A 27,398-nucleotide genomic window follows, 5' to 3' on the forward strand; every position below is an offset into this window, starting at 1 on the left:
ACAATATATCCACACAATGAAATACTAAACAGCATTAAAAAAGAATAAATAGAGCTACATGAATCCACAGGAATGAATCTCATAATCATAAAGATGAATAGAAAAAGCAAACTACAGAAGAATTCATACAGTACATATTATTTATATAAAGTTTTTTATTTTTATTTTTTTATTTTTTGCTGCACTGCACAGCTTGTGTGATCTTAGTTCCCCAACCAGGGATTGAACCCCGGGCCCTCGGCAGTGAAAGCACAAAGTCCTAACTACTGGACTGCCAGGGAATCCCCTAAACTTTTTAAATACGTAAAACAATATGACATTGTTGGAAGATGTATACATATATATTAAAAGTCTAAGAAATGCATGGGGAAAATAAATGCCAAATTGAGGATAGTGCTTATTTCAGGGAAGCGGTAAGCTAATTGGATAGGACAGAAGTTCAACTTATATTGGCAATGATCCACTTCTCATGGATGGTACATGCTGGATGATACATGAGTATTTGTTACCTTATTCTTTATATATTTTTTTGTATATCTGAAATTTCTTTTTTTTTTTTAATTTAAAAAGCTACCACAAATAATCCAAAGAAAGAATGGTTAAAGGATCTAAATAGACATTTTTCCAAAGGAGATACATAAATGACCAATAAGCACAAGAAAAGATGCTCAACATCAAATGCAAATCAAAACTACAATGAGATGCCACTCCACATCCACTGAGATGGCTCTAATAAAAAAGACAAATAATAATGAGTGTTGGTGAGGATATGGAGAAATTGCAACTCTCACACAACGTTTATGAGAATGTAAAATGGTGCGGTTGCTTTGGGAAACAGTTTGGCAGTTCCTCAAAAGGTTATGACCAAGCAATTTCATCCACGCCTAGGTATATACACCAGAGTAATGTCCACACAAAAACTACACAAATGTTCAAAGTAGCACTATTTGTAATATCTAAAAAGTGGAAACAATCCTAAAGTCCATCAACTGATGATGGATAAACAAAACGTGGCATATCCACACAAGGGAATATTCTTCAGCCATTAAAAAAAAAAAATGAAGCACTGATTCATGCTACAACATGGATGAACCTTGAAAACATTTATGCAAAATGAAAGAAGCTAGACACAAAGGGCGTACAATATAATTATATCATATAATTCTATTCATATGAAATGTCCAGAACAGGTAAATCCATAAACACAGAAAATAGATTAGTGGTTGATTGCTAGGGGATAAAGGAATGGGGGAATAGAAGAGTGACTGCTAATTGGTACAGGTTTTCTTTTTGGCGTGATGAGAATGTCCTGGAATTAGACAGTGGTTATGGTTGCATAGCTGTGAATATAATAAAAAACCACTGAATTGTACACTTTAAGAGGGTGAATTTTATGGTATGTGAATTATATTTCAACTTTTTAAAAAAGTTACCACACCCCCAAAATGCCATTTATGTGCAGGTAAGGGCACATTTGCAAAATTAAGCCCTAGAGAGCCAAGGAATATAATTTACTTAATATTGATATATGCACAAAATATCCCACAGAAACAAGTCGGAAGTGACACTGAGACAAGTTTAACTTTCTAAAAACTTAATCCAATTACCTATGTACATGAGAGAGGTCAGTGGATACCGCAAGCCAAGTGCATCTTCTGTAAAGGAATCAACAAAGTCCTCCAGCATATGAAGCCCAAAGTCTTTGCCTCTATATTTCTTTCTTACGAACATTGTATCAAGAACTGGCAGTTGGTAGCTTTGGGTAAGAAACGAGGCACATATGCTTCCTGCAGTCATAAAACAGAAATCCAACAATTTTTCACATTTAAAAGGCCACATATGTATATACATTTAGAGAACATGAGTTAAATCTAAAATTGGTTAGTTATTCTTACATCAAGAAGAATGTTAAAGACACGCATAAGTTTTATAATATAAAATGCTTTCCAGCTATTACATATCATAGTGTATACGAGATGATGAGAAGAGCTATTTATTTTACATTTGCCAACAGTATCTCATACAAGAAAAACAACTATTACCATTTGATGAACTATATACTAGAATACATATCACTGTCCATAGACTTGCACAGCTTTAAAACTCATAACTATTAAATTTTCAAATTTAAAGAGTATTTGGTGATTGTATATAGTTTATATTATAATACACAAAGTATCTAATTCCAACCTTAGTACATGAATATTCATCTTTTCCCTTTACTTTTTGCCTAGTGATTACAGTCTCATTTGTATCTATTTAATGATGGCAAAGAAGTGAATTAGTTCTCCAAATTTTTAAGGACTATGGATTAGGACTAAATGGAAACATCTGTTTTAGAAATAGCTAAGTCAGCAATCTTTCTGTTGCGAATATACGTTTTAAAATATCTTGCACGTTTAAGGTTTAACAGGAGAAATGTTTGTAGTAGTAATTAAATATGCCTCTCCTTGTTACATTACAGAGCTATACTGATTTGTCTTTTAAGAACCCTGATTTGGGTTTTGACCCTCCAAACAGATGTGTAAGCTCCTGTAATGTATCTTAAGATAGTTTATAAGTTGAGGGCATCATGGTGGGGTGGCCCACTTTCTATTAATTTTAGTATTAATTCATAGTTAGCTATCAGTCAACATTCTACTTTTTTGTGCCTCAAGTAAAACAATCTATTATTCTCAGTTACATTATTCATATGATTTTGGATAATTATAATAACGTAGTTCAAGAAAGAAACAAAATTTCAGAAACAAACACCTCACAAATTAACTTTTACCAATCATATCATTTGATGAGTTGGTCAATATAACAAGGCTTTTTTTAGTTCAACCAAATAATGAATTACTTATGATTAAATTGGAGAACTTCAATAACTTCTTGCAATAGACTCTAAGACTATCAACTAATTTAAATTCAGAATAGTTAACACACATTGCTACGTACTTAGATCTTAACTGCTGACATTCAGTTCGGATACTGCTAAGGGTCAAAATGTCTTACATAGTGATTTAGGTAACAATATTGTATTATGTACTTTAAATTTACTAAAAAGGTAGATCTTAAGCGTTAGCACCTCAAGAAAAAAAAAAGAAAGAAAATGGTAACCATATGAGGCAATAAATATATTAATTATCTTGATTTTGGTGAATATTTCACAACGTACATCAGATCATCAAGTTGTATACATTAAACATATACAACTTCAAATTATCAATTATATTCAATAAAGCCAAAATAAATAAATAAATTTTTAAAGAATCTAACAGGTAGTCTCACCAACAAGCTACTGTGACCATTATCAGTTTTTAATGCCTTAAAATCAGGGTTTTCTCATAGTAACTGCTAGAAGTGATAATGAAATCAAAGGAGACATTATAAGTAGCAGTAATTCAAAGGACAAAGCAAAAATGAGAAGAGAAAGCACTACCTAGTTCTCAATACCATCTGAGGATCTGTTGCTATTTACTATTGTGCATGCCTCAGAATACCAACTATATGAAATAAATTTCCCACAAATTAATTTTTTTTTCTGTTTTCACACAAACATTCCTTTAAGTAGAGAAAAAGTAAAGTCCAGCATCTAACAGTGTTCAAATGGTCAATTTATGGAACTAATAGTGTTCACAAAGTTTAAAGTTCTACCATTTACTCACCATGTACATATTCATTTCAAACAATCATGCTAATTCTCTTTGCCTACACCTTCAATACTTATTTTTGTATTTGTATCAGGTTCTACCCTGATACAAAAGCAATCAAATAAAGGGCAGAAAACCTCTGCCCTGTTACCAGAGGTTCTTCAGACACATCAACAGTTGCAGATAATAGCACAATTACTTAGTAAAGTAAAAACCACAACCTCCTAACTTAGATGAAGTTTTCATTAAAATAAATCTACTAATTGAAATAAAATTAAATTTAGCATTGCACATGGCAGCTTGAATATTTATATTCCTCAGAGTACCATCTTTGGCCACCTTCTTTTTCTACATGTTCTCTCTGGGTAATCTCACCTACTCTAAAGCCTTCTACCATTTATCCAAATGCTCATGACCACTAATCTTTTATTTCTGTAATACATGAGACTTACTACAAGATGAATGGAAGAGCTCATATAAATGTAAATACAACAAAAAACACATGATCATCTCCAAAGACAAAGAAAAAGCAAAGTTCAGTATATTCATGATAAAAATACTCAACATCCTCAACCTGATAAGGGATCTATGAAAAACCCACAGCTAACAAACATCACACTTAATGGTGAAACACTGGATGTTTCTCCCTAAGATCAGGAACAAGATAAAAATGTTTATCCTCACCACTTCTACTCAACATGGTAAGGAGGTTCTAGCCAGGGCAATTAGGCAAGAAAGGGAAATTATAGGCACCCAGATTGGAAAGAAAGAAGTAAAACCACATTCACAGATGACATGATCTTGTATATAGACCTTAAGATTTTCATCTTAAGAAATCCACTAAAAAATTATTATTATTTTTTTAGTATTTATTTATTTATTTGGCTGCACAGGGTCTTAGTTGTGGCACGTGGGATCTTTGTTGCCACGTGCAGGATCTTTTAGTTGAGGCATACAGGATCTAGTTCCCTGACCAGAGATCAAACCTGGGCCCCCTGCACTGGGAGCACGAAGTCTTAACCACTGGACCACCAGCAAAGTACCAGAAATCCACTAAAAAATTATCAAAACTGATTTTTTTAAAAGTTCGGCAAGGTTACAGGATATAATAACAATATACAAAAATCAATTGGGGACCTCCCTGGCAGTCCAGTGGTTAAGACCCCAGGCTTCCACTGCAGGGGGCACAGGTTTGATCCCTGGTCAGGGAACTAGGAACCCACATGCCACGCAGGACAGCCAAAAAAGAAAAATCAATTGTATTTCTATACACCAGCAATGAACAATCTGAAAATGAAATTAAGAAAACAATTCCACTTACAATAGCATCAACAAATAATAAAATTCTTAGGAATAAATTTAACAAAAGTACAAAACTTGTATACTGAAAACTACAAACATTTAAAAGAAATTAAAGAACACTTAAATAGGGCTTCCCTGGTGGCACAGTGGTTAAGAATCCGCCTGCCAATTCAAGGGACACAGGTTCGAGCCCTGGTCCAGGAAGATCCCACATGCCACAGAGCAACTAAGCCCATGTGCCGCAACTACTGAAGCCCATGCACCTAGAGCCCGTGCTCCGACAACAAGAGAAGCCACCACAACAAGAAGCCCACGCACCGCAACAAAGAGTAGCCCCCGCTCGCCGCAACTAGAGAAACCCCAGGCACATCAACAAAGACCCAACGCAGCCAAAAACAAATAAAATTAAAAAAAAAAAAAAAAGAACACTTAAATAAATGGAAAGACATCCCATATTCATGGTTCAGAAGACAACACTGTTAAGATGTCAATACTCCCCAAACAGACCTACAGGTTCAAAATCCCAGCTGGATTTTTTGCAGAAATTGACAAAGAAATCCTAAAAATCATATGGAAATGCAAAAAAACACAAACAGCCAAAACAATCTTAACAAAGAAGAACAAAGTTGGAAGACTCACACTTCCCATTTTAAAACTTACAAAGCTACATACAGTAATCAAGCCAGTGTGATATTGGCACAAGAATAAACAGAGATCAACAGAACAGAGGTTCCAGAAACAAAACCTTATTTACGGTCAACTGATTTTCAACAGGAGTCCCAAGGCATTTCTATGGGAACAGAATAGTCTTTTTAAATGAACGGTGCTGGGACAACTGGATATCCCTATATGCAAAAAAATGATGTTGGACCCCTCCCCCTTTCCTCAGACCATATACAAAAATTAACTGCAAATGGATCATAAACATAACTTTAAGTGCTAAAACTATAAAATCTTAGAAGAAAACATAGCAGTTAATCTTCATCACCTTGGGGTAGGAAAAGCTTTCTTAGCTACAACACCAAAAGCGCTACACCACCAAAAGCAAAAGTGACACATAAAAAGAAGATAATTGGATTTTATCAAAACTAGTGCTTCAAAGGATACCATCAAGAAAGTAAAAAGACAACCCAAAAAACGAGAGAAAATACTTTCAAATTATATATCTGATGAGGGACTTGTATCTAGAATGTATGAAAAATGCTTACAACTCAATGATAAAAACACAAATAAAACCCAATTTAAAAATGGGTTAAGGATTTAATAGACATTTCTCCAAAGACATACAAATGGCCAACAGGTATGTAAAAAATGTTCAATGTCACTAATCATCAGGGAAATGGCAAATCAAATGAGGTATCACCTCATACCATCAGGATTGGTATTATCAAAAAAACAAGAAAAACAACAAAGACAACAAGTGCTGGCAAAGATATGGAAAACTGGAACCCTTGTATACTGTTAATGGGAATGCAAAATGGTGCAGCCACTATGAAAAACAGTATAGAGGTTCCTCAAAATATTAAAAATAGAACTACCACATGATCCAGCAATCCCACTTCTGGGTATATATCCAAAATAATTGAAATCAGGATCTCAAAGAGATATTAACAATCCAGTGTTCATTGCAGCACTATTCACAATAGCCAAGATGTGGTAACAACCTAAATGTCCACTGATGGATGATGGATAAAAAAAATATGGTATATATATGTACAACAGAATAATATTCAGCCTCAAAAAAAAAAGTAAATCCTGCAATATACAACATGGATCAACCTTGAGGACATTATGCTAAGTGAAATAAGCCAGTCACAGGACAAATACTGCATGATTCCAATTATATGAGGCATTTAAAATAGTCAAACTCACAGAAGCAGAGAGCAGAACAACGGTTGCCAAGGGCAGGGTGAGGGGGAATTGGGGAGCTGTTAATAAATGGGTTTAAAGCTTCAGTAATGCAAGTTCTAGAGACCTGCTGTATAACATTACACCTATAGTCAACAGTGTTGTAATCTACAGTTAAAAATCTGTTGAGAGTAGATCTTATGTTAAGTGTTCTTACCACAATAAAGATTACAAAACATTTTTTAAGATAAATAATCTAGACAGAAAGGAGATTAGTGGTTTCCAGGAATTTCAAGGTAAAGGAAATGAGGAGTGATAGCTAATGGGTACAGAAATTCTTGAGGTGATGAAAATGTTCTCAAATTAGACAGTAGTGATGGTTGTACAACTCTGTGAATATACTAAGAATCACTTCAGGGTGAATTTGATGATATATGAATTATAGTAGGATGGATCTCAAAATAACTATTCTGAAAGAACCCAGACTAAAAAAAAATGTATATACTGTATGATTCCATTTTATAAAATTCCAGAAAAAGCAGGCTAATATATAATCATAGACAGCAGGTAACTGTTTGCTTGGCGTCAAACGGGGAAGGAAGGATGGTTACAAATAGGCACAAAGAAACTTTTGGGGATAACAGATACGTTCATTATCTTGATTGTGGTGATAGTATCACAGCTGTATAAATAAGTAAAAATACAACAAACTGTAAACTTTAAATATGGTCAAGTTTTTGTATGTCACTTATACCACAATAAAGCTGGGGGGGAAAAAGATTTTTTAAAAAAAGGCCAACTCGATTTAAAAATGGGCAAAGGATTTGAATAGACATCCCAAAGAAGACATATCAACAGCAAATACGCACATGAAAAGATGCTCAACCTTAGCCATTTAGGAAATGCAAATCAAAATGGCAATGTCATGCCACTTCACACCTACCAGGTTGGATATAGTCAAAAACATAGATAAAAATAAGTGTTGGCTCACAATGCAACTCTTAAATGAAATGCTTATTTTTTCACTATTTTCTGTGCATCTATATACTTTTGCTGAACAAAAAGAATCATTGCTTTATATCATGTTTACTTTTTCTTAAATAGCCTATTTTCCCATGTCATTAAATATTCTCTGAAAACATTTAAAAAAGTATCGGCAAGGATGTGGAGAAATTGCAGTCCTGGTACATCGCTGCTGGGAATGTAAAACGGTGCAGTTGCTTTAGAAAACAGTCTGACAGTTCCTCAAAAGGCTAAATTTAGAGTTACCATATGAACCTGGAATTCCACTCTTAGGTATATAACCACAAGAAATAAAAACCTGTACACAAATCTTCATAGCAGCATTATTCATAATGGCAAAAATCACAAAAACAACTCAAAAGTCCATCAAATGATAAAAGACAATATTAGAATATCCATACAAGGGAATACTATTTGGTCATAAAAAGGAATGAAGTGCTGATTCAAGAATGGATGAAACCTGAAAACAGTATGCTAAACAAAAGAAGTCAGATGCAAAAAACTATTCTGATTGTATGATTTCATTTACATGAAATGTCCAGAATAGGCAAATCTACAGGGACAGAAATCTATAAGCAGATTAGTGGTCACCTAGGGCCAGGTACCGAGGGCGGGGAGGGAATGGAGAGTGACTGTTAACGAGTACAGGGCAGGGGTTTTTTTGTGGTGACGAAAGTGATCGAAAATTGGTTATGGTGAAAGTTGTACAATTCTGTGAATATACTAAAAAAAATTGAATTGTACACTTTACATGTGTGAATTGTATGGTATATAAATAAACCTTAATAAAGCTGTAAAAATGTAAATTAAACAACATAATTTATACATGTGACTCCAATAAACCATTTATAATTAGATTTTTCATATACTCCCCAAACCTGCTCCTCTTCCTGTTTACTAATTTTTCAGTAAATCTCATCACCATTCTACCAGCGGCTCAGAGCAAAACATGAGATCTCATCCTTGACTCTTCCTTCATAGACCATGTACAATCCATCAGAAACACTGCAGCAATAACTTCATAATTTATCTCAATTATGATGACTTCTACCCCCTTCTTCCTTGCCCAAGCCACCATCACCTCTCACCAGGGTTTTCTGCAATAATAGACTCTTAACTAACATAGCTCCTAACCCTGTCACCTCTCTTTCTGGTTTTCTACACAACAGAGCTACCTTTTTTAAAAGGCCAATCAGATTGTGTCTCACCTGTGCTTAAAATCCTCCACTGGATTCCTATCACCCACAGAGTGAAATTCAGACTCTTTCCTTGGCCTACTGGACGTGTCAGGATATGTGCCAGTCTCTCTCCATCCCCGTATCACTCACTTCCTCTACTCTGGCCGCACTGGCCTTCTTGTTCTTTCTGAAACACCCTGAACTTTCTTCTGCCTCATGGCCTTTGCCTTTCAGTTCTTTGCCTGAATACCTCTTCTCCTGAAACTTCACATATCTCATCATTCCCTCACTTCCTTCAGAGGTGCTTCCCCGACCGCTCTATTTAAGATAGCACCGCCCAACACACACTCTCTATTCTTTTAATCTACATTTCTTCACAGACCTGAGAGCATGTCATCTATTTGTCTATTCATTGCTATCTCCTCCTCTTAAATGTAGGTTCTGTGATGACAGTTTATTTACAAAAATTGTATTACTATCTCTCAATTTCTCCCTCTTGCTCTTTCTCCTATTCACCCTCCTCCCCTTTCCCTCTCCTTCCCTATCAATATGGCACAAAAAATAACTTTTGAATAAATGAATAAATTTCGACAGTACCATTCAGGATCTATGCATCACATTCAAGAACAGCTATTCTGCTGCAACTGAATGACTCTCTCTTTTCATAGAATTACCATTTCTTCTTTGTCCAACCAGGAATGTGTCTTTCCTGACCTTCATAAAACCTTCATAAAGCCATCAATGTGTGACTGTCTCCAGAGAACACAACATAAAGTGAATTCTAAACAAATAATGTGATTATCTTTACAGGAGAGATCTTGTCATACACCACTAGGCAAGTACTCTCATTACAGTCTTCATGCTTTATAAATTGGTTAACGTAACGTTAGCTGTTATAACAAACCAAATCTGGAAAGCTTAACATTAAAAAGTTTCATTTTTGTTTAAGTAACAGTCCCACATAGTTGTTGCTGGGTAGTGGACGGCTTTCTGACTCACAATCATCCAAGAACGTTTTCAGTTACCTATTGTTGCCTAACAAACCAGCCCAAAATGTACTGGCTTAAAACAAAATTTATTATTTCATTATTTATCACAACTCTCATATGGTATCAGGTGGGCCACTGGAACAGCTAAAGGTCCAAATGGCTTCACTCCCACAGCAGTAGCTAGCCGGCTGCTGACTGGAATCGCAGCTGGCCTTGCCAGCTGGGCACCTCAGTTCAATGTAGTTGCTTGAGCTTCCTCACCACATGGCGGTCTTGAGGTAGGTGTGTTTCTTACATGGTGACTAGTCTCTAAGAGTACCAAAGTGGAAACTACCAGGCTTCTTAAGGTTTAGGACAGTGTCACTTGTGCTGCAGTCTACTAGTTAAAGCAAGTCACAGGGCCAACACAGATTCAAGCAGGCTACACAAAGACATAAATACTGGAAGCACGGTTCACTGGGGGCCCTCACAGTAACACAGGAACTCACGTTCCTTCTATCTTGTGCTTCTCCATCCCCTAGCTCTTCAGAATCTTTTGCATTTAGCAGACAGATGAGGAAAAGGAATGCATCTTAACCACTCTGCTCTGATGTCATACATATCATTTCTCTCATTACCATGGGGAGAATTAGTCACACAGCCCCACCTACTTGTGAAAGCAACTGAAAAACATAATCCCTGACTGGACAGTTGCTGGCCAATGACAAGAATACAGAAGAGGAAGCACAAATATTTGGTAGACAGCTAGCAGCCTCAGCTAACTTTCTGCTTTCTCTTATCTCCCAGTAGATTAACATTTCCTTTTCAACTTTCAGGAACTCAACTTTGCACCTCAGCAGATAGTACCTTTTGCTGGCAGACTCCTTTCACAGTTATGTTTGCTTATCTCAGGCTATTTTCAGTAACTTATAGCCTAACATCAATATTCACAAATACACATACTCATGTTATACAAGAGTTTTGACTGATCTCATTCACATTTTAAGATTACGCTAACTTCTGTGGCCCACACAAATATCCACATCTCCCCCATGTGATCCACCTTACATTTCTAACTATGTATCTCTACTTATATGTCCCATAGGAACACTGAACTTCACATATCAAAACTGAACTCAAGTATTACCAAATCCACTTCTCGTATATTCCCAATTTTAGTTAACAGCGTCCCACCTAGGCACCCGAGTCAAAACCCTCAAGATTCATCACTGGTTCCTCCCCTCCCCTTCCCACACACACACACTGCAGTCACCTCAATCTGTCCATCCAGAAATCTCCCTCAAATCTGTTTCCTTCTTTATCCCTATTGCCTCTTTCCTAGCATTGGTCCTTCCTTCACCTGGATGACTGAAATAGCTCTTTTAATCGAAGTCCCTGACTTCAGAACACAATTTCTTTATCCATCACCAAGTGCTACAAATATTATCTCCCTAAAATATTTAACCATGATGCCCCTAAATAAAATTCTTTGATCACTTCGTGCCAATAAGATGAAGTTCCAGTGTTTAGTATGGCATTTAAGAACCTTCACAAGGGGACCTCCATCTTCACCTCTCCCCACCCTACAATCCTTTTAGTCCCACCAGCTTGCTCAAGGTGGTGTTATAAATACACTTTGAACTTTCACGATTCTGTTCCTTCTTTCACATTTATATTCCATTCATCTGTTTACTAAGAATTTTCCTTTTCTTTCCCCTTCTCTGCCTACTGACATCCTACTTATCCTTCAAAGCCACTTTTAAATGTCTCTTTCTCAGTGACACCTTCCTCCAGGCAAAATTAACTGCTCCATTCTTCCATGACTACTACTGTTGATACTTCAAATATAGTATTTATCAAACTGAATTTTGATTAGGTAACTAGTTTTCTGTCTCATCCACTAGATTTTTGGTGCTTTGAAGGCTGACCCCATGACCAGTCATCTTTGTGTCTCTACTGAGAATGGAATCAGCCCTACCTCCCCAATAAACAGAAACCTTATTGGGAAGTATATGCTTTTTAAGATGGCTAAAACTTGACCTGAAAACCAAGTACCCACCTCATTTCCCAATGATACATTTCAGGCAGCCACAGAGTACAGTGGGACTCCCCCATGCCTTTGCTCACCACCTTAAGAAAAGGATTAAGCCTAGACAGTCTCAAGGCCCTAAAATATAACCTCAACCCTTCTCAAACACAAACTTCCACTATGTTTTGCCTTTAGCTATATGTATTATCAATACTTATCATTTTATATCACAGTTTTGTTATTCCTTAAATAATCTTAAAACAGAAGGGCCAGATATCTGAATTTCAGTGAACAGAAAGTGAGTGATCTGCCCAAAAGAGGAGGTAAGATCATAGCTATAGCTCTCAGTAAAAAGGTTGGAAAGTCATAAGGAAAGCTAACTAGCAAATGAAGAGAGGAAAGAATGCTTCCACTATAAATTATTTCACATGGAAATTACAAAAACCAAAACTATGTCTCCTGGTATTGATCATAATTCCCTTTAGAAGTGAGTCAACAAACTGATTTTAAAGTAGTTGTTGATTAGATTCTGCTTCTCCCATATGGTTCTTGCACTTTTCCAAAACATGAGTCTTCAAACTGGATCAAGGTGATTCACAGTTGAGGCCAAACAATATTTCCAAAATAGCACCTAATGATAGTGTCCTCCATTTTGTTTTTTTCTCAGTTTGTCTACACTAAAATGTGATATCTGATTTATACACATTTATATCTTTTGTATTTCTTGACATGGGACAAACAGTTAACAGAACTTCCACTGAATTAACAAGTGGTTTTGTCTTATTTTTCATACCTGTACGAGATGTTTTTCCTTAGCAGTTTTCTAGTTAGCACAGCCCTTTTAACAGGGGAACCTGACCATCATAGGCCCTGTGAGGATTTATAAACTTCGTCTAGTTTTGTGTAGACACTGATCAGACTCTGGGAATAGTTCCTTCTCTGATCATGTTCACTTTTTACTTTTAATCAAAGTTTTACATGTACATTGTTAACGTACAACAGTCCCCTAAGATTTGTTGGGAAAAAAACCGTCCTGTGACTGCTTCCCTGACCCACACATACAAACACACTTTCCACCCCCCAGAAACACACACTTTGGTCTTTCTCGGTATTTACCCCCATATCTCTAAGTAACTTACTACTTCTTGCTTTTTCCATTTTAGGCATGATCAAATGGCTTCCCAGTATGGAAGATGAGAATTCAGCTTTTATATACATGCACATACCCTACTCCCAATACACCATCACCATACTTCCTATACATGCCCTGCCCTATTACCCCAATACAGTAATTTATAATTTTGGCTAGGTCAATTTTCAGCATTTACATTATACACACACACACACACTTTTGATAACTGAGCCGTGTAGTATATCATGATTGTTTTCCTTTTCCTGCACTGCTTTTTTTTTTTTCCTGCACTGCTTTTTGATTTGCCTTAATAATGGTTTATCACTCATTATTTAGTATTTACCTCTAACTTACCCCCCAAAGTCTCCCACAACTGTAACACTTATCTTGATAAGTGCAAACACATCAGGTATTCCATATTCTTGAATCAATGACCCAGAGCTTTCTGACTTACTACAATCTAGATTAGTCAATCTCTAGAAAACTGCTGTCCAAAAGAACTTTCTGCAATGATGGAAATGTTCTATATCTCTTCTGTTCAATGTGGTAGCCACTAGCCACATGCGGCTACTGAACACTTACATAGTGGCTAGTATGACTGAGAAACTGAATTTTAAATTTTATTTCATTTTAATTAATTTTCATTTAAATAGTCACATAAAGCTAGTAGCTACCAATCTGGACAGAGCAGCCTCAGAACTATCAAATAGCTGTGATGTGGGGATATTTCTCTCCTTAGTTTCCTGATCTGGTATCATTCTTTCCTGATTTACTTCCTTATTTTAGTAGAGCATAAATTCTGTTAGCTTCCTGAAAAATGATACATGAGAGGTTAAAAAAAAAATTTTTTTTTTTAATTAACCATGTAGAAATTTCCTTCTGTTACTCTCATACTTCATTCATAATTTGGGTATAGAATTATATTGGAAATCACTTTCTCCCAGTATCTTAAAGGCATTGTTCCACTTCTAGTGTTCAGTGCTGCTTTTGAGAAATCTAATCATTATGATTCTTGATCCTTTGTATAAGTTCCCCCTCTCACTCTGTAGAGGCTTACAAAATCTTTTCTCTATCCCAGATGTTCCGAAATTTTGCAATAATCTACCTCAGCACGGGCCTATTTTAATTCATTCATTGCGATGGATGTTCAATGGGCCTTTTTAACCTGGAAATACATGTTCTATAATTCTGAGACTTTTCTTGAACTACTTCATTGGTGATTTCTTCCCCTCCAGTTTCTCTGTTCTCTCCTTCTGAAACATCTATTATGCAGACTGTTCCTCTAATTTTATCTTTTCTTTCCTATTTTCCATCATTTAGGGTTTGTTGTTGTTGTTGTTATGGTTGCTCTCCTTTCTAATCAACATCAACTTTATCTCCCTTATACTGAGTTTTTAATTTCCAAGAGCTCTATGGACATTCCTTTAATATATCTTGTTCCCATTTATGAATGTACTAACTACTCTCACATTCCACAAATATTGAGTTGTTTTGTTTGTTTTTGCATTGTCTGTCTCTTCCAAATTGCTTTTATTCTTTTTTGGTTTTGATCTCTATCTTTCATATCAGTGACTTTTCCTAACTAAGCTATTTGTTCGTAGTTAAGAATGAGACATTAGAGACTTCCCTGATGGTCCAGTGGTTAAGAATCCGCCTTCCAATGCAGGTGATACGGGTTCGATCCCCAGTTGGGGAACTAAGATCCCACATACAACAGGGCGACTAAGTCCGCACACCACAACTACTGAGCCCACGCACCACAACTAGAGAGCCCATGTGCTCCAACTACTGAGCCTGCGGACCACACTAGACAGCCCAAGTGCAACTACTGAGCCCGTGCACCACAACTACTGGGCCTGCACACCACAACTAGAGAGCCCACGTGCCACAACTGCTGAGCCCGTGCACCGCCACTACTGAGCCCACAAGCTGCAACTACTGAGCCCGCGAGCCACAACTACTGAGCCCACGCACCACAAGTAGAGGGCCTGTGTGCTGCAACTAGAGAAGCCCGTGCACCGCAACAAAAGATCCCACGTGCTGCAACAAAGATCCCATGTGCTGCAACTAAGACCTGACTCAGCCAAATAAATAAATGAATATTTAAAAAAAAAAAAAAGAACGAGACATTAAAAAGTTGATCAGTGTGCAAGGTGGGGATTGCTGACAATGACTGGGACCTTTCCCAGGGGAACCATTTATACTGGTATTTTTAAGAATATTTTTTCTCTTGGCCCAGTCAAATTCCTCAAAGGGAACTTTTTTGCTCATGTAACCATTAAATAATATTGAAATAGATGGCATGTATTCACACATTTTGGTAACATCTAAAATTTCCATCTTAAGTTTCAATAATTACAAAGAATGTAATTTCTAACATCTTATAACATTAACTTTTTAACAACTATTTATCATAAAAATAACTTTAGACTTACAGAAAAGTTGCAAAAATATACAAAGAGTTCCCACATACCCTTCACCCAGATTCCCCTAATGTTAACATCTTACATAGCCAGAGTACTATTATCAAAACCAGAAAATCAACATTGATAAAATACTATTAGCTAAACTATAGGACTTATTCAAATTCTGCCAGTTTTTCTACTAATTTTTGTTTCAGAATCCAATCAAAGATTCCATATGGTATTTAGTTTAAGTCCCAACTCTGATCTTTGATAATTCCTCCACCTTTCCCTGTCTTTCATGATCTTGATACTTTTGGAGGTTACTAATCAGTTATTTTGTAAAATAACCTTCAATCTGGCTTTGTCTAATGTTTTCTCATGATAAAATTGAGGTTATGCATTTTGGGCAAAAATACCTCAGAAATGACGTTATGTCCTTCTCACTACATCATAAATTGGGGTCTCTGATGGTGATGTATCTCATTGCTGGTGATGTTAACCATGATCTATTAGTTAACATGGTGTCTGCCAGGATTTGCTATGTAAATTTACTATGTTTCCCTTTTCAATTAAACAATATTGATTAAAGAAAAACTATATCACTACTCTTTTAAATGTATCAAATGGACCCTAAAAACTATTATCAATTTGATTTGATAACTGTCATCATCCATTGAACAAACTGTCCCTTTACTATTGAACTAACCACTCTTAACACTCAAAAAACTTACATTGTTCCCTCCCCACCCCTGACCTTCTATTTCTATTATATTTATACTACAGACTATTACCCTAATGTAATATATTTTTATACTTGGATTATATATTGATTATCTAATCATTCTTCTCTGCAAAAACATATCTGTATATAAAAATATAAAATTTTTAAGTTTCTTGTGACCATAAGATTCTAAGTATCAATTCAAAAGAAATTCTGAGTTATCATTATAATTAATATTAGTATATGATGGATCAAAACGCAAGTATAGTATACATTTGGAAAACTATTATACATTGGGAAAACTAATTATTCAGCAAAAAATAAAGTTTTATTGAAAATACATCTCAATGAAATACATGGAGCTTACCTTTTTTTTCTTCAGTTTATGAGTCCATGAACAAATATTACTTACTACCAGAATGTGACAAGGTTCAGCATTATCCTGTTCCTATTTTTTATTTTTATAGATTAAAATGCTTAATAACCATAGAAGGGACCAGAAAATCTTATTATAGTGATTTTACTCAATTCTGCAAGTGCCCTTTAGAGTTATGTACCAGATATTACACAATGACCTACCGTTAAAAACTATTTTTAATGATCTGACATCTACCTAACCCAAAAAACAAACAAACTATACATCCCTCATAGTAATCTCTTTATTTCAGGCAAAAAAAAAAATTTATATACTTTCTTCAATTTCATTATACTATAATAGGATTTGACCTCATAAACAAAGTCCCCTCATATATCAAGGCTATTTTTATGTTCCAACTAATATCCCTATATACTGATTTGCTATTTTATTTTTAAAAATCATAAATAATAAGTGATATCATAGGCTTTTATTCAACTACAAATGTATTTAATAAAGATTTTATCTTTTTGCTACTGGTACAGTTTTTTCCTGATATGTACATTAGGAATACTTCTATCACAAAGTGTTTCAGTATTTGTTTTGGACAATTTTTTTCAAATTATTTTATGTTTGGGTTTCCTTTGTAGAAAAAACACTTCCAGACTGAGTTAGATGGTTACTGATCCAAAGGCTAGCATAAGCATGTCTAATTCCACTGTTCTCTGGCAGATGAGAGCCAGAGCTTAGAGCAGGAAAACACTGAAATAAATAGTAAGGAAGTAAGGCAATTAGTAGAGAAGTATGGAAGGTGCTAAAAGGGGTAGACAAGTAGTACTTGGAAGCTCCAGCATATAAAACTGAGTTAACTACCAGAAAAAGTAAAAATAGAAGCCAGGTCCCAAAGGAGTGGAGGAGCCCCCGAAACACAGAAAACAAAGAGGAGACAATGCCTGGAATCAAGTACTGATCAGAAATACTGAGGGGGGAATGCTATGCCCTTTCTTAACTGTATGTCTTTCATCGACAGATGCTCTAAATGAGAAAGCATAAACTCTTATGTACTTCAAATGTCTATGAGCTAGTTTCAAGTAGGAAACCCCGCTGCAGCCACCGTGAGCAGCAAAAAGCCTCCAATTCCCATAGGAATTACTTGTATAAAATAAAGCATAAAGTAATTAAACCATATTCCAGCCCCAAACTTATGAAAACATTTTAAAAACAATAAAGTGATGCCTTTTATGCAATGCAGCACTAAGCTTCCATTTAACAAACATTATTATTCTGCCTCTGTATGATGATATCTTTCTGGAGTTATATAAATTATTGGTTCTACTTCAAATTTATACAAGAATAAAATAGCATATTAAGGGAGAGTTAAAGTATTTACTAAACAGCAAAACCATTTAAAACTATAGATCCCAGTTTTTTTATTGAGAAAAAGTGACCTTCCTTTTACTGACTATATGTATTCATCATACTCATCATGACGGATGTTCTCATCATAAATGTGTACTAATTATACAATTAAGGTATTAGTCACAACTGTCCTTCAAATTAGCAGGAAATTTGGTATTATCTTTAGACTGCATCTGACCACAAGAGCTAAATTTTGCAAGTGTGAAATATAAAAAAGACAGGTACTCTCTGTGAAAGGTCTTTTGCCAAGATACATAACAAGGCTGCCTTTGTTGTGTAGTGGTTGTAAGGTGTGGGGTATATGTGTACATGGAGTAAGCAGGTTTGATTTTTCTGGCTCCAGTAGCTCTAGGGAACTGAATGAACAGGAAAACAGGTAAAGCAAGATGAAGCTGCACTAGTCTTTCAGGAAAAGGGTATAGTTGGGTCTTAGGATCAGAAATCCAAACTTTACAAGACTGACTATTTCAAAGCTGTTTGGATTCTCTAAATATATTAAAGTACTTTGCTTTAGCTGCTTTACTATATCAGGCTGAATCAGCTACACTAGAAGAAAAAGGCTACGCATTTGGTCCACAGGTAGACAGGGGATTTAAAACGAGCCAGTAATAGTGATAGCAGCAGGAATCAAAGTAAAACAAGGACCTTTAAATAAAGGGAAGGAAATGAGAGGGAAAGAAGACAAATCTGAGGCTCAACATACAACTCTCTGTCCACATAAATGGAGAAATTTTCCACTCTGTCAAATGTTTAATTTTTTTTCAAGACTTTCCTAACAATCCTCACTTATATAGAATCAAAGTACTCCCAAGAAATAGAGTAAAATCATCTCAATTTGTACTCTAGATACTAATTTAAAAGGGACATTGATACAGTTGGGGTCCAAAAAGTGGGTTTACATAATATATATTTTAAATAACTTTTAAAGACTCACCTGTAGGCTTAACTGAATAAAACCCAATGGCCTCTCCTTTCTTCCACAGAATCTTAGCATAATCAGTACTGCTATGACACAGGAATGGGATCTCATTTCTCTCCATTTCCTGCTTTCTATAAATAATTCGATTCAGAACATACAGAACCACTCTCTCCCCAAGAGTTCTCACCTACAAAGAGATGAGACACCAGGCACAACAGTTAGCATCAACTCAGAGATGCAGTTTACTTTGCTCCCTGCTTCCATACCTTGTACTGACATTCAAAGCACTTTGAATACATTCAGAATGATTTGTAAACCATTTTATTATCACAAAGATGAGACCAGTCATTCATACCAAGAACAATCCATTTCTGTGGACACAAATTATGCATGAAATAATGCCTCTCAGCAAAATTCTAAAACAGGCAAAACAGGTTTCCAATATACCAATCCCCAGCGTCTCCACGTTAGCAGTCAGTGCTCTCTTTCTGCTTCCAGCTGCCCAGATCCCAGGTCTCCCCAACTCTAATTGCTGCCCCCCACCATTTCTAGTGCTTCTTTTCACCCCATTCCAGCCTACACGTTTAAAAAAAAGAAAGAAAGAAGGAAAAGAAAGTGAAAAAAGCTTAGCGTTACGCCCTGAAGACTTTAAAAACAATGATTATCTCATTTGATGAGCAAAGTCATAATTATGCTCTTGGGAAAGGGATCTCTCTCATCTTTTCTAGGTAAAATGGTCATATAACAGTCATGTCTTTGTTGTCTAACTATAAGGACTACCTGTCTCCCCCTACGCACATACACACATACCCCTCTGCCAGACCAGGTGGGCAATGACGGGGGCACCAGGGCAGTCTGATGAAAACAAAACTTGGGGCAATCACAGAATGGAAAGAGAACCTCACTTCCTACAGGCAGGGCTGCACGGTCACAGGGACACCCTCACCAATTGCCTGACATTGAACAGTGGGGTCTTCCCCATAGACATCTGTCACTGCTAAAAACAAGAGTCTATCCGTGAAATCTATCCCCCCCACCCCACCCCAAGTCTCCTTAAAGAAAAACAAGAATGTCTTCTAATTAGGCGAGAGGAGAGAAACAGCATTAGGCATACACACACTACTCTCAAAAACCTCCCCAATAAGGGATTTCCAATACCAAACATCACATGAAATGACAAAGCTCTCCAGCTTACAGGGTATCCCATGCCTTCCTTGAACAGCTCTGACCAGAATGAAATTCTTTCTGATACTGAGCTGAAATCTCTTTCCCAAAGACTATACTTTGATATTCTGGATCACATAGTCTACAAATATTTGAAGACAGCCATGATATTCTCTTAAATTTCCTATCAAAGCTAAACAGAGGAAAAGACTAATCTAATATGATTTGGGGTACTCTTGCCATTTCAGTCTTCTCCCTTCAAATTGCTTCAGATCCCTAACATTTTTTTTTTCTCTTCATGTTGGGCATGCAGATATTACAGGTATAAACATCGAAGATATTGATAAGATAATGGGGCTTTTCTGTATAAACTTAAGGTTTTTATTAGCTTTTTTGCTTTCCTTGATTTTACTTATAATTAACTAAAGCCCAATCTTTTTCATATGTGCTGCTGTTTTAGTATGGTCTTCATGGTATACAGTACAGTTAAATTTTTGAACCCATAGATACTACTTTACCTTTCTCACTAATTTATTTTCATCATGTTAGATCTTTCTCTTTGTTTCTTAGTTCCGCCTTTATGGATTAGTTCTCCCATTCAGCACTGTGGCATGCAGAATTGGTAAGTATGTCAACTATGTCTTCTTTTAACTAACTGATAAAATGGTGACTAAGACAGAATAAAGGACCCAGTTTTACAGCATGCTACTGAGGACCTCCCTTCCACTACACTGTTTGGAACACTGAATAGACCACCCAAAATGGCCCTACTGATAAGCAAGTTTACTGGTCAGTCTCTCCTAGAGACAGAGAACTTAAGCAACCACACAGAGATAATAAGCTTTTTCCCACCCAAAAAGAAAAATCAGAAGCTAAAGTTGATATGGGTAACTACAGCTTAACTAAACCACAGGTACTCATTTTTCCTCCCCCAATTCTCAGACACTTTCACATAAAATCAAGGAAGCCCAATCTAAGTGCCAGTTTCACCGTTGACAATGGAACTCTAAGGGTTTAATATAACGTGGTATACTAAAATGGAGAAAAGCTCAATAACTTCAAAAAACTATCACTGTTTATGGGAAACATATTGTGAAATGGCCTCCTAAACACTTTTAAAATTACAGGATCTTGTTACCTGCTTAAGTCCCTCTCTAGAAGGGACAGATGTTTTCACAATATCATCAATAGCCCACCACTGATCAGCAAGGTAAAGTGCCACAGCTAAAAGAAAATAAATGATTGTTAACATTTAAGTCTTAAAGTACACGATATTACTATTTGGTAAGGTTTTCAAGGATACCCTTAAATATATCCATAGTTTACAATACAATGTGGCAGCCCCATTTTACCATTTTTATTGTATTTCACTCACTAAACATTTAATTATAAGCAACTGAGAATTTTATTTTCCTGAATTTACATTTTGAAATAAGTATTCTTTTTAAAAATTCCTTCATGTAGCTATCTTTCAATAAATTTCTAATTGTTTGAAAAAAGAATTCCTCAATTTACAAATATTAAACAAAACAGAGACCTGTGAGTGAGTCCTCGGGTGCAAAAAGAGCAAGAACTTTCTGGGTCTGATCTCCACCATAGAGAGGTACAAAGCCTACATTTGACAGGCTAATAGGAATCTGAAATGACAATTGATTAAAGATTAGTGAAGAGTCAGTAAGAAAACATCAGACAAAAACACCACGCTTCTACCAAAATTTCAAACGTACGTTAACGCTAATTATATAATTTCATTTCATAGGAGATATTTCTAGTCTTAAAAAAAAAGGGGGGAAATCAGATAGACTTCGCTTTTGCAGGAATTTTATTAACTTGGGGGAAAAAATGAAAGTCTATTTCAATAAATATTATTGTGCTCTAGCTACGCATATGAATAAAAACAAAAGCATGATATGATCCATAAAGTTGTTAAACTTTATCATCTGTTATTTAGATCACTTGAGGGGGAAAAAATTCCATTTTCTAGTAAAAACCACTAGGGTAAATTCATATTTCCAGTGAGATATATGCAATATTTTACATTTTTTATGCTTTCATTAATCCAACACTAATTCCCTACTTACACACAATATTGCCATTCAGAGAATTACAAAATATTGATGTTGGAAGAAACTTTAAAGAATTCTTTAAATAAACATCATCTTCCAGAAGAAAAACCTGAGGCCTAAAGAGGTTAGAGAATTTGCCTATCATCAAATTCACACTAGAATTCTAATAATTTCATGTCTAATGATCTATCAAAATATATCTCAGTTTACTAATTAGAACTTTTAATATTTTGGGAAAAGGAAGATTTGTGACACAAAAATGTGTAATGTAGTGTTTTGCTGATTTTTTTTTATTAAAAAAATTTCTAAAACAACAATTTCCAAATCTAAAGTAGACTTAATTGAGTTAGCTCAAATATGGTAATCAGTCTTAGCAAAACTAGCAAACTACTTACATATAATTTTAAAGGCACAATATAAATAATAAGCAACTGCCTATAAAGTTAGTCTTTTTAAAACTTGATCATGCTGCTGTACTAACTAATCAATATTTATCCATTTTACTCAAAAGTCTTCTGATACAATTTTCAAAAGTGATTAGTTAACATTTCAAAAGATAATAAAAGGATACTGATTTCATGTATAAACTCAACTGAAAAGATTGATAAATCACTGCAGGATGCCTTACCGTAATATTGAGAAGAGAAAAATATTCAGGATTTTCAGGGTCCCCACACCTGAGATCTGACATGTAATCTTCAGCAGAATTTTCCATTTCCTCATGACTGCAATTATCCAGCATATCCACAGGGAATGCCATCCTCTTTAACAAACAACATGGGACAAAATGTTTCAGAATATGAAAGGCTATCTTCCTGTACTGAGAAAAAACTTCTTATTGTAATAGCACAGCATTTTATTGTAAGGAGACTTCTTTTTCACTATGCCAAGACAGACTACAACTTAAGCCTGCTAATCTGAATGTATGTCAGAAAGAAAACTTAAACACTCACTTGTATTAAAAACAAGCAATGAAATAAGAATTAATGCCCATGCACCTATTGTCAATTAATCTATGACAAAGGAGACAAGAATATACAATGGACAAAAGACAGTCTCTTCAATAAGTAGTGCTGGGAAAACCAAACAACTATATGTAAAAGAATGAAATTAGAACATTTTTCTCACACCATTTATAAAAATAAACTCCAAATGGATTAAAGACCTAAATGTAAGACTGCAAACCATAAAAGTCCTAGGAGAAAACATAGACAGAATACTCTTTGACATAAACCGCAGAAATATTTTCTTGGATCTGTCTACTAGGGCAAAGGAAACAAAAGCAAAAATAAACAAATGGGATCTAATTAAACTGAAAAGTTTTTTCACTGCAAAGAAAACCATCAACAAAATTCAAAGACAACCTACTGAATGGGAGAAAATATTTGCAAATGATATGACTAATAAGGGGTTAATATCCAAAATATATAAACAGCTCATACAACTCAATATCAAAAAAAACAACCAATTAAAACATGGGCGGAAGACCTGAATAGTCATTTTTCCAAAGAAGACATACAGACGGCCAACAGGCACATGAAAAGATGCTCCACATCGTTAATCATCAGAGAAATGCAAGCCAAAACCACAATGAGATATTAGCTCACACCTGTCAGAATGGTTATCATCAAAAAAGAACACAAATAACAAATGTTGGAGAGGGTGTAGAAAAAAGGGAACCCTTGAACACTGTTGGTGGGAATGTAAATTGCTGCAGCCAATGTGGAAGAAAGTATGGAAGTTTCTCAAAAAACAAAAAATAGGAAATTCCCTAGTGGTCCACTGGTTAGGACTTGGCACTTTCACTGCCGTAGGCCTGGGTTCAATCCCTGGTTGGGGAACTAGGATCCCACATGCCTCGCGGCACGGCCAAAAAAAAAAAATTTTTAAAAACTTAAAAAATAAAAATAGGAGTAACATATGATCCAGCAATTCCACTCTTGGGTGTATATACAAAGAAAACAAAAACAGTAATTCAAAAAGATCCATGCACCCCACTGTTCATAGCAGCACTACTTACAATAGCTAAGATACAGAAGTAAACTAAGTGTCCATCAACAGATGAATGGATAAAGAAGATGTGTTAATATATACACAATGGAATACTGCTCAGCCATTAAAAAAAGAATGAAATTTTTTCTTTTAAAGAATAAAAGAAAAAGAACAACATGGATAGACCTAGAAGGTATTATGCTTAGTGAAAGAAGTCAGACAAACACTGTATGTTATTACTTTTATGTGGAATCTAAAAAATAAAACAAATAAATGAATATAACAAAACAAACTCACAGATATAGAGAGCAAACTGTTTGTTACCAGTGGGGAGAGAGAAACAGAGAGGGGCAAGACAAGGGTAGGGGATTAAGAAGTACAAACTACTATGTATAAAATAAGCTACAAGGATATATTGTTCAGTACAGGGAAATATAACCATTATTTTATAACTTTAAATGGTGTATAATCTCTAAAAACATTGTATCACTGTGTTGTACACCTGAAGCTAATATTGTAAATCCACTATACTTCAATTTTAAAAAATGAATAATCCCTTAAATTGTAAAAATAAATATTTATAAGGTATAGGATATAAACACACATACATACAAATATATCCTCATATACCTCCCAACATAAAAGTCACTGTAAAAGGACACAATGGAACTTTTCAGAATGATAGAAATGTTTACAACTACATCATAGTGATGGCTGCACAACCCTATAAATTTACTAAAAAAAACAAGGAATTGTACAGCTGTAATCGGTAAATGTTACAGTAAGTAAACTGTATCTCTCATGTATACAGCTGTCAAAAAAAAAAAAAAAAAAAAAGCCAGCACCTTAATGGGGAAAACTCTAAAGACTTTTTCACTAAAGTCAAGAAAAATAAGGACTTAACTAATAAATAACGTTAGATAGGTACTTGCTAATGCAATTAGAAAAGAGAAAGCAATTAGAGGTATAACAATTGGGGATGTGCATGGCTTGGGGCGAGGGGAGCCTATCTCAACTTCAATTCGCAAATAATACATTTAATTGAAAAACCCAAACGAATCAATGGAAAAATTATTCCAAACAATAAGAAAACGTAGTAAAATGGTAGGACATAAAATTACATACAGAAATCAAGCCCTCATATATATAATAATAATCAGTCAGGAGAAATAATAAATGGAAAAAAAATGAAGTAAAAATAGAAAAGACAACCCCATTTACAATGGCAAAGATAAAAATAGACTTAAATTTAACAATAAACAAAATAAAACTTATATAAGGAAAACTATAAAACAGCATGCCTGAAGGAAACAAAGTGAACAACAGGGAAGACAAACCACGTTCTTGGAAAGGAAGATTCTGCATCATTAAGGTAGCAGTTTCCTCTAAAATAATCTGTTAATTTAATGCAATCCTAATGAAAACATCTTCAGGATTATTGTTTCCTGAAGCAAGACAAGTTGATTATAAAGTGAATTTGAAAGAATGAATAAGAATAGCTAGAAAAATCCTAAAAAGGCAGAGCAATGATTGGAGAAAAGTTCAAACCCTCTAAGATATTAAAGCATGTTATAAAACTTCTATGATACAAGCACATATAAAACTTCTATGCTATACAGGCATATAAATAGACAGACCAATGGAGCAAGATAAAGAAATATACCCTAATGCCTATAGAAATTGAGTATATGATTATGGAGCTATTTCAATCAATGGGAGAAAGAAGCACTTTTTAATAGGCAGCATGTTTCACTGGTCTTACAATATGTTTAAATGAGAAATTAATTTTGCGTATTTTTTAACTTCTGATATCTGAAATCATACAGTATGCTCTCTACTGCGTCAACTCTTTTCACTCAACATTATTTCTGTGAGAAACATAAGCGGTGCTGCATCTATCATTTAATTTGTTCCCTTTTATTGCTATGTAGTATTCCACAATACACATATACAGTTTATTTACCAATCTACTGCTGATGGGCATTTGGGCTGCCATGAGCATTGCTGCAGGAATATTTCGGTAGATATATGCACTCACTTCTGTTTTTTTCCAAGGTATACAATATTTAATAATGCTTCATTGATTTATGTTTTTTTAAAAATGCACTCCTCTGTGATAGGCCTGCATACCCAGACTTATCAATCTTACTAAAAGTAAGACAAGCAGATATTGTACGTAGTTTGATGTAATGCAACAGGAAAATTGGATCCAAATCTACCTAAGCCATTAGACAAACATGTGAAATGATGTTTAAAGTATGCGGCCGGCCAAATTTAGAATAACTCAGTTTCTTCAATATATATACAGAATAGAGTTTAAAGAAAAGAGTGGAAACTAATGTAAATTAAAAGAAACTTAAGAGGCATATTGATCAAATGCATTGTGGAGAGCATCCTGATTTGTGTATTCTTGAAAATTTCCATGAGAAAAAGTTTAAAAAAAAAAACTTATGATCTATGTCAACTACTGATCTACTAGTTCTTAAAGGAGGTACAAATAAAGCTGGTAAAGATTATCTTGTCTTAAAAGTTACCTGCTTTGTATTTACCCACAATAAAAATTACAGAGCCGAACAGCTCTATCTGTCAAAAACCTCAATTTTAATTTTTTTAAAAATTTATAAATGGAAAGGCAGGAGAAAATAAATTGAAAAAATAAAAGTTAGTTTTCTCGAAGGTGACCTTCATCAATCTATTTTAACACAACAAAAGTATTAGTAGACAAGAAACTGAAAATCTAATGGAAATATGAGATAAACACAAAAAAGACAGGACAGACATATATTGTAATGGTTATACACAGTTAAACATATTTTTATGAATTTCTAAGATATGATAATGAGAGGAAGTTACTTTTTTACCGTAATCTGAAATCTTGGTGCTAAGAACTTTAAAATTTGATATACATATGACTGGGGCCCTGATTTGTATATATAAATTTACATACATACAAATATATATATTTTAATTACACTGATTTTTAATTTTTAAAAATCAAAACCTAGAAATAGAACACATAAATTCAGCCCATCTGTTAGTAAATGTAAATGTCTAAATAAAAGGAGAAAGCAAGAAAAATTTGTGAACGATTTATGAAAGCAATACCACAGAACTTCCAGCCAACTTACAAAAAGGAGGAAAAAAAAGACTGAATTTCAAGAGAGAACCATCAGGAGCTTATCTAAAAAAGATGTTATAGTTAGAAAAGGATCATAAAATAAAAAAGCTCTGCATTGAAGGAC

The 27,398-nt window shown here is 34.9% G+C and overlaps 1 protein-coding gene across 4 annotated transcripts in view; it reads right to left on the minus strand.

Annotated features, from left to right (window-relative positions):
* Positions 1–27,398, minus strand: part of FAM169A (family with sequence similarity 169 member A) — a 60,525-nt gene that overhangs the window by 19,102 nt on the left and 14,025 nt on the right. For 3 of the 4 annotated variants that reach the window (XM_059916582.1, XM_059916583.1, XM_059916581.1), the window contains exons 2-6: positions 22,793–22,927; positions 21,636–21,735; positions 21,237–21,322; positions 18,950–19,121; positions 1,608–1,787 (exon numbers count right to left, since the gene is read on the minus strand). In XM_059916582.1, coding sequence (XP_059772565.1) covers positions 1,608–1,787; positions 18,950–19,121; positions 21,237–21,322; positions 21,636–21,735; positions 22,793–22,924 — 670 coding nt within the window. In that variant the 5' untranslated portion in view covers positions 22,925–22,927. The remainder of the gene's footprint in view (positions 1–1,607; positions 1,788–18,949; positions 19,122–21,236; positions 21,323–21,635; positions 21,736–22,792; positions 22,928–27,398) is intronic. The other variant, XM_059916584.1, reaches the window with a different exon arrangement.

Source organism: Balaenoptera ricei, chromosome 3, assembly GCF_028023285.1.
Source record: "Balaenoptera ricei isolate mBalRic1 chromosome 3, mBalRic1.hap2, whole genome shotgun sequence".
NCBI classification, from domain to species: Eukaryota; Metazoa; Chordata; class Mammalia; order Artiodactyla; family Balaenopteridae; genus Balaenoptera; species Balaenoptera ricei.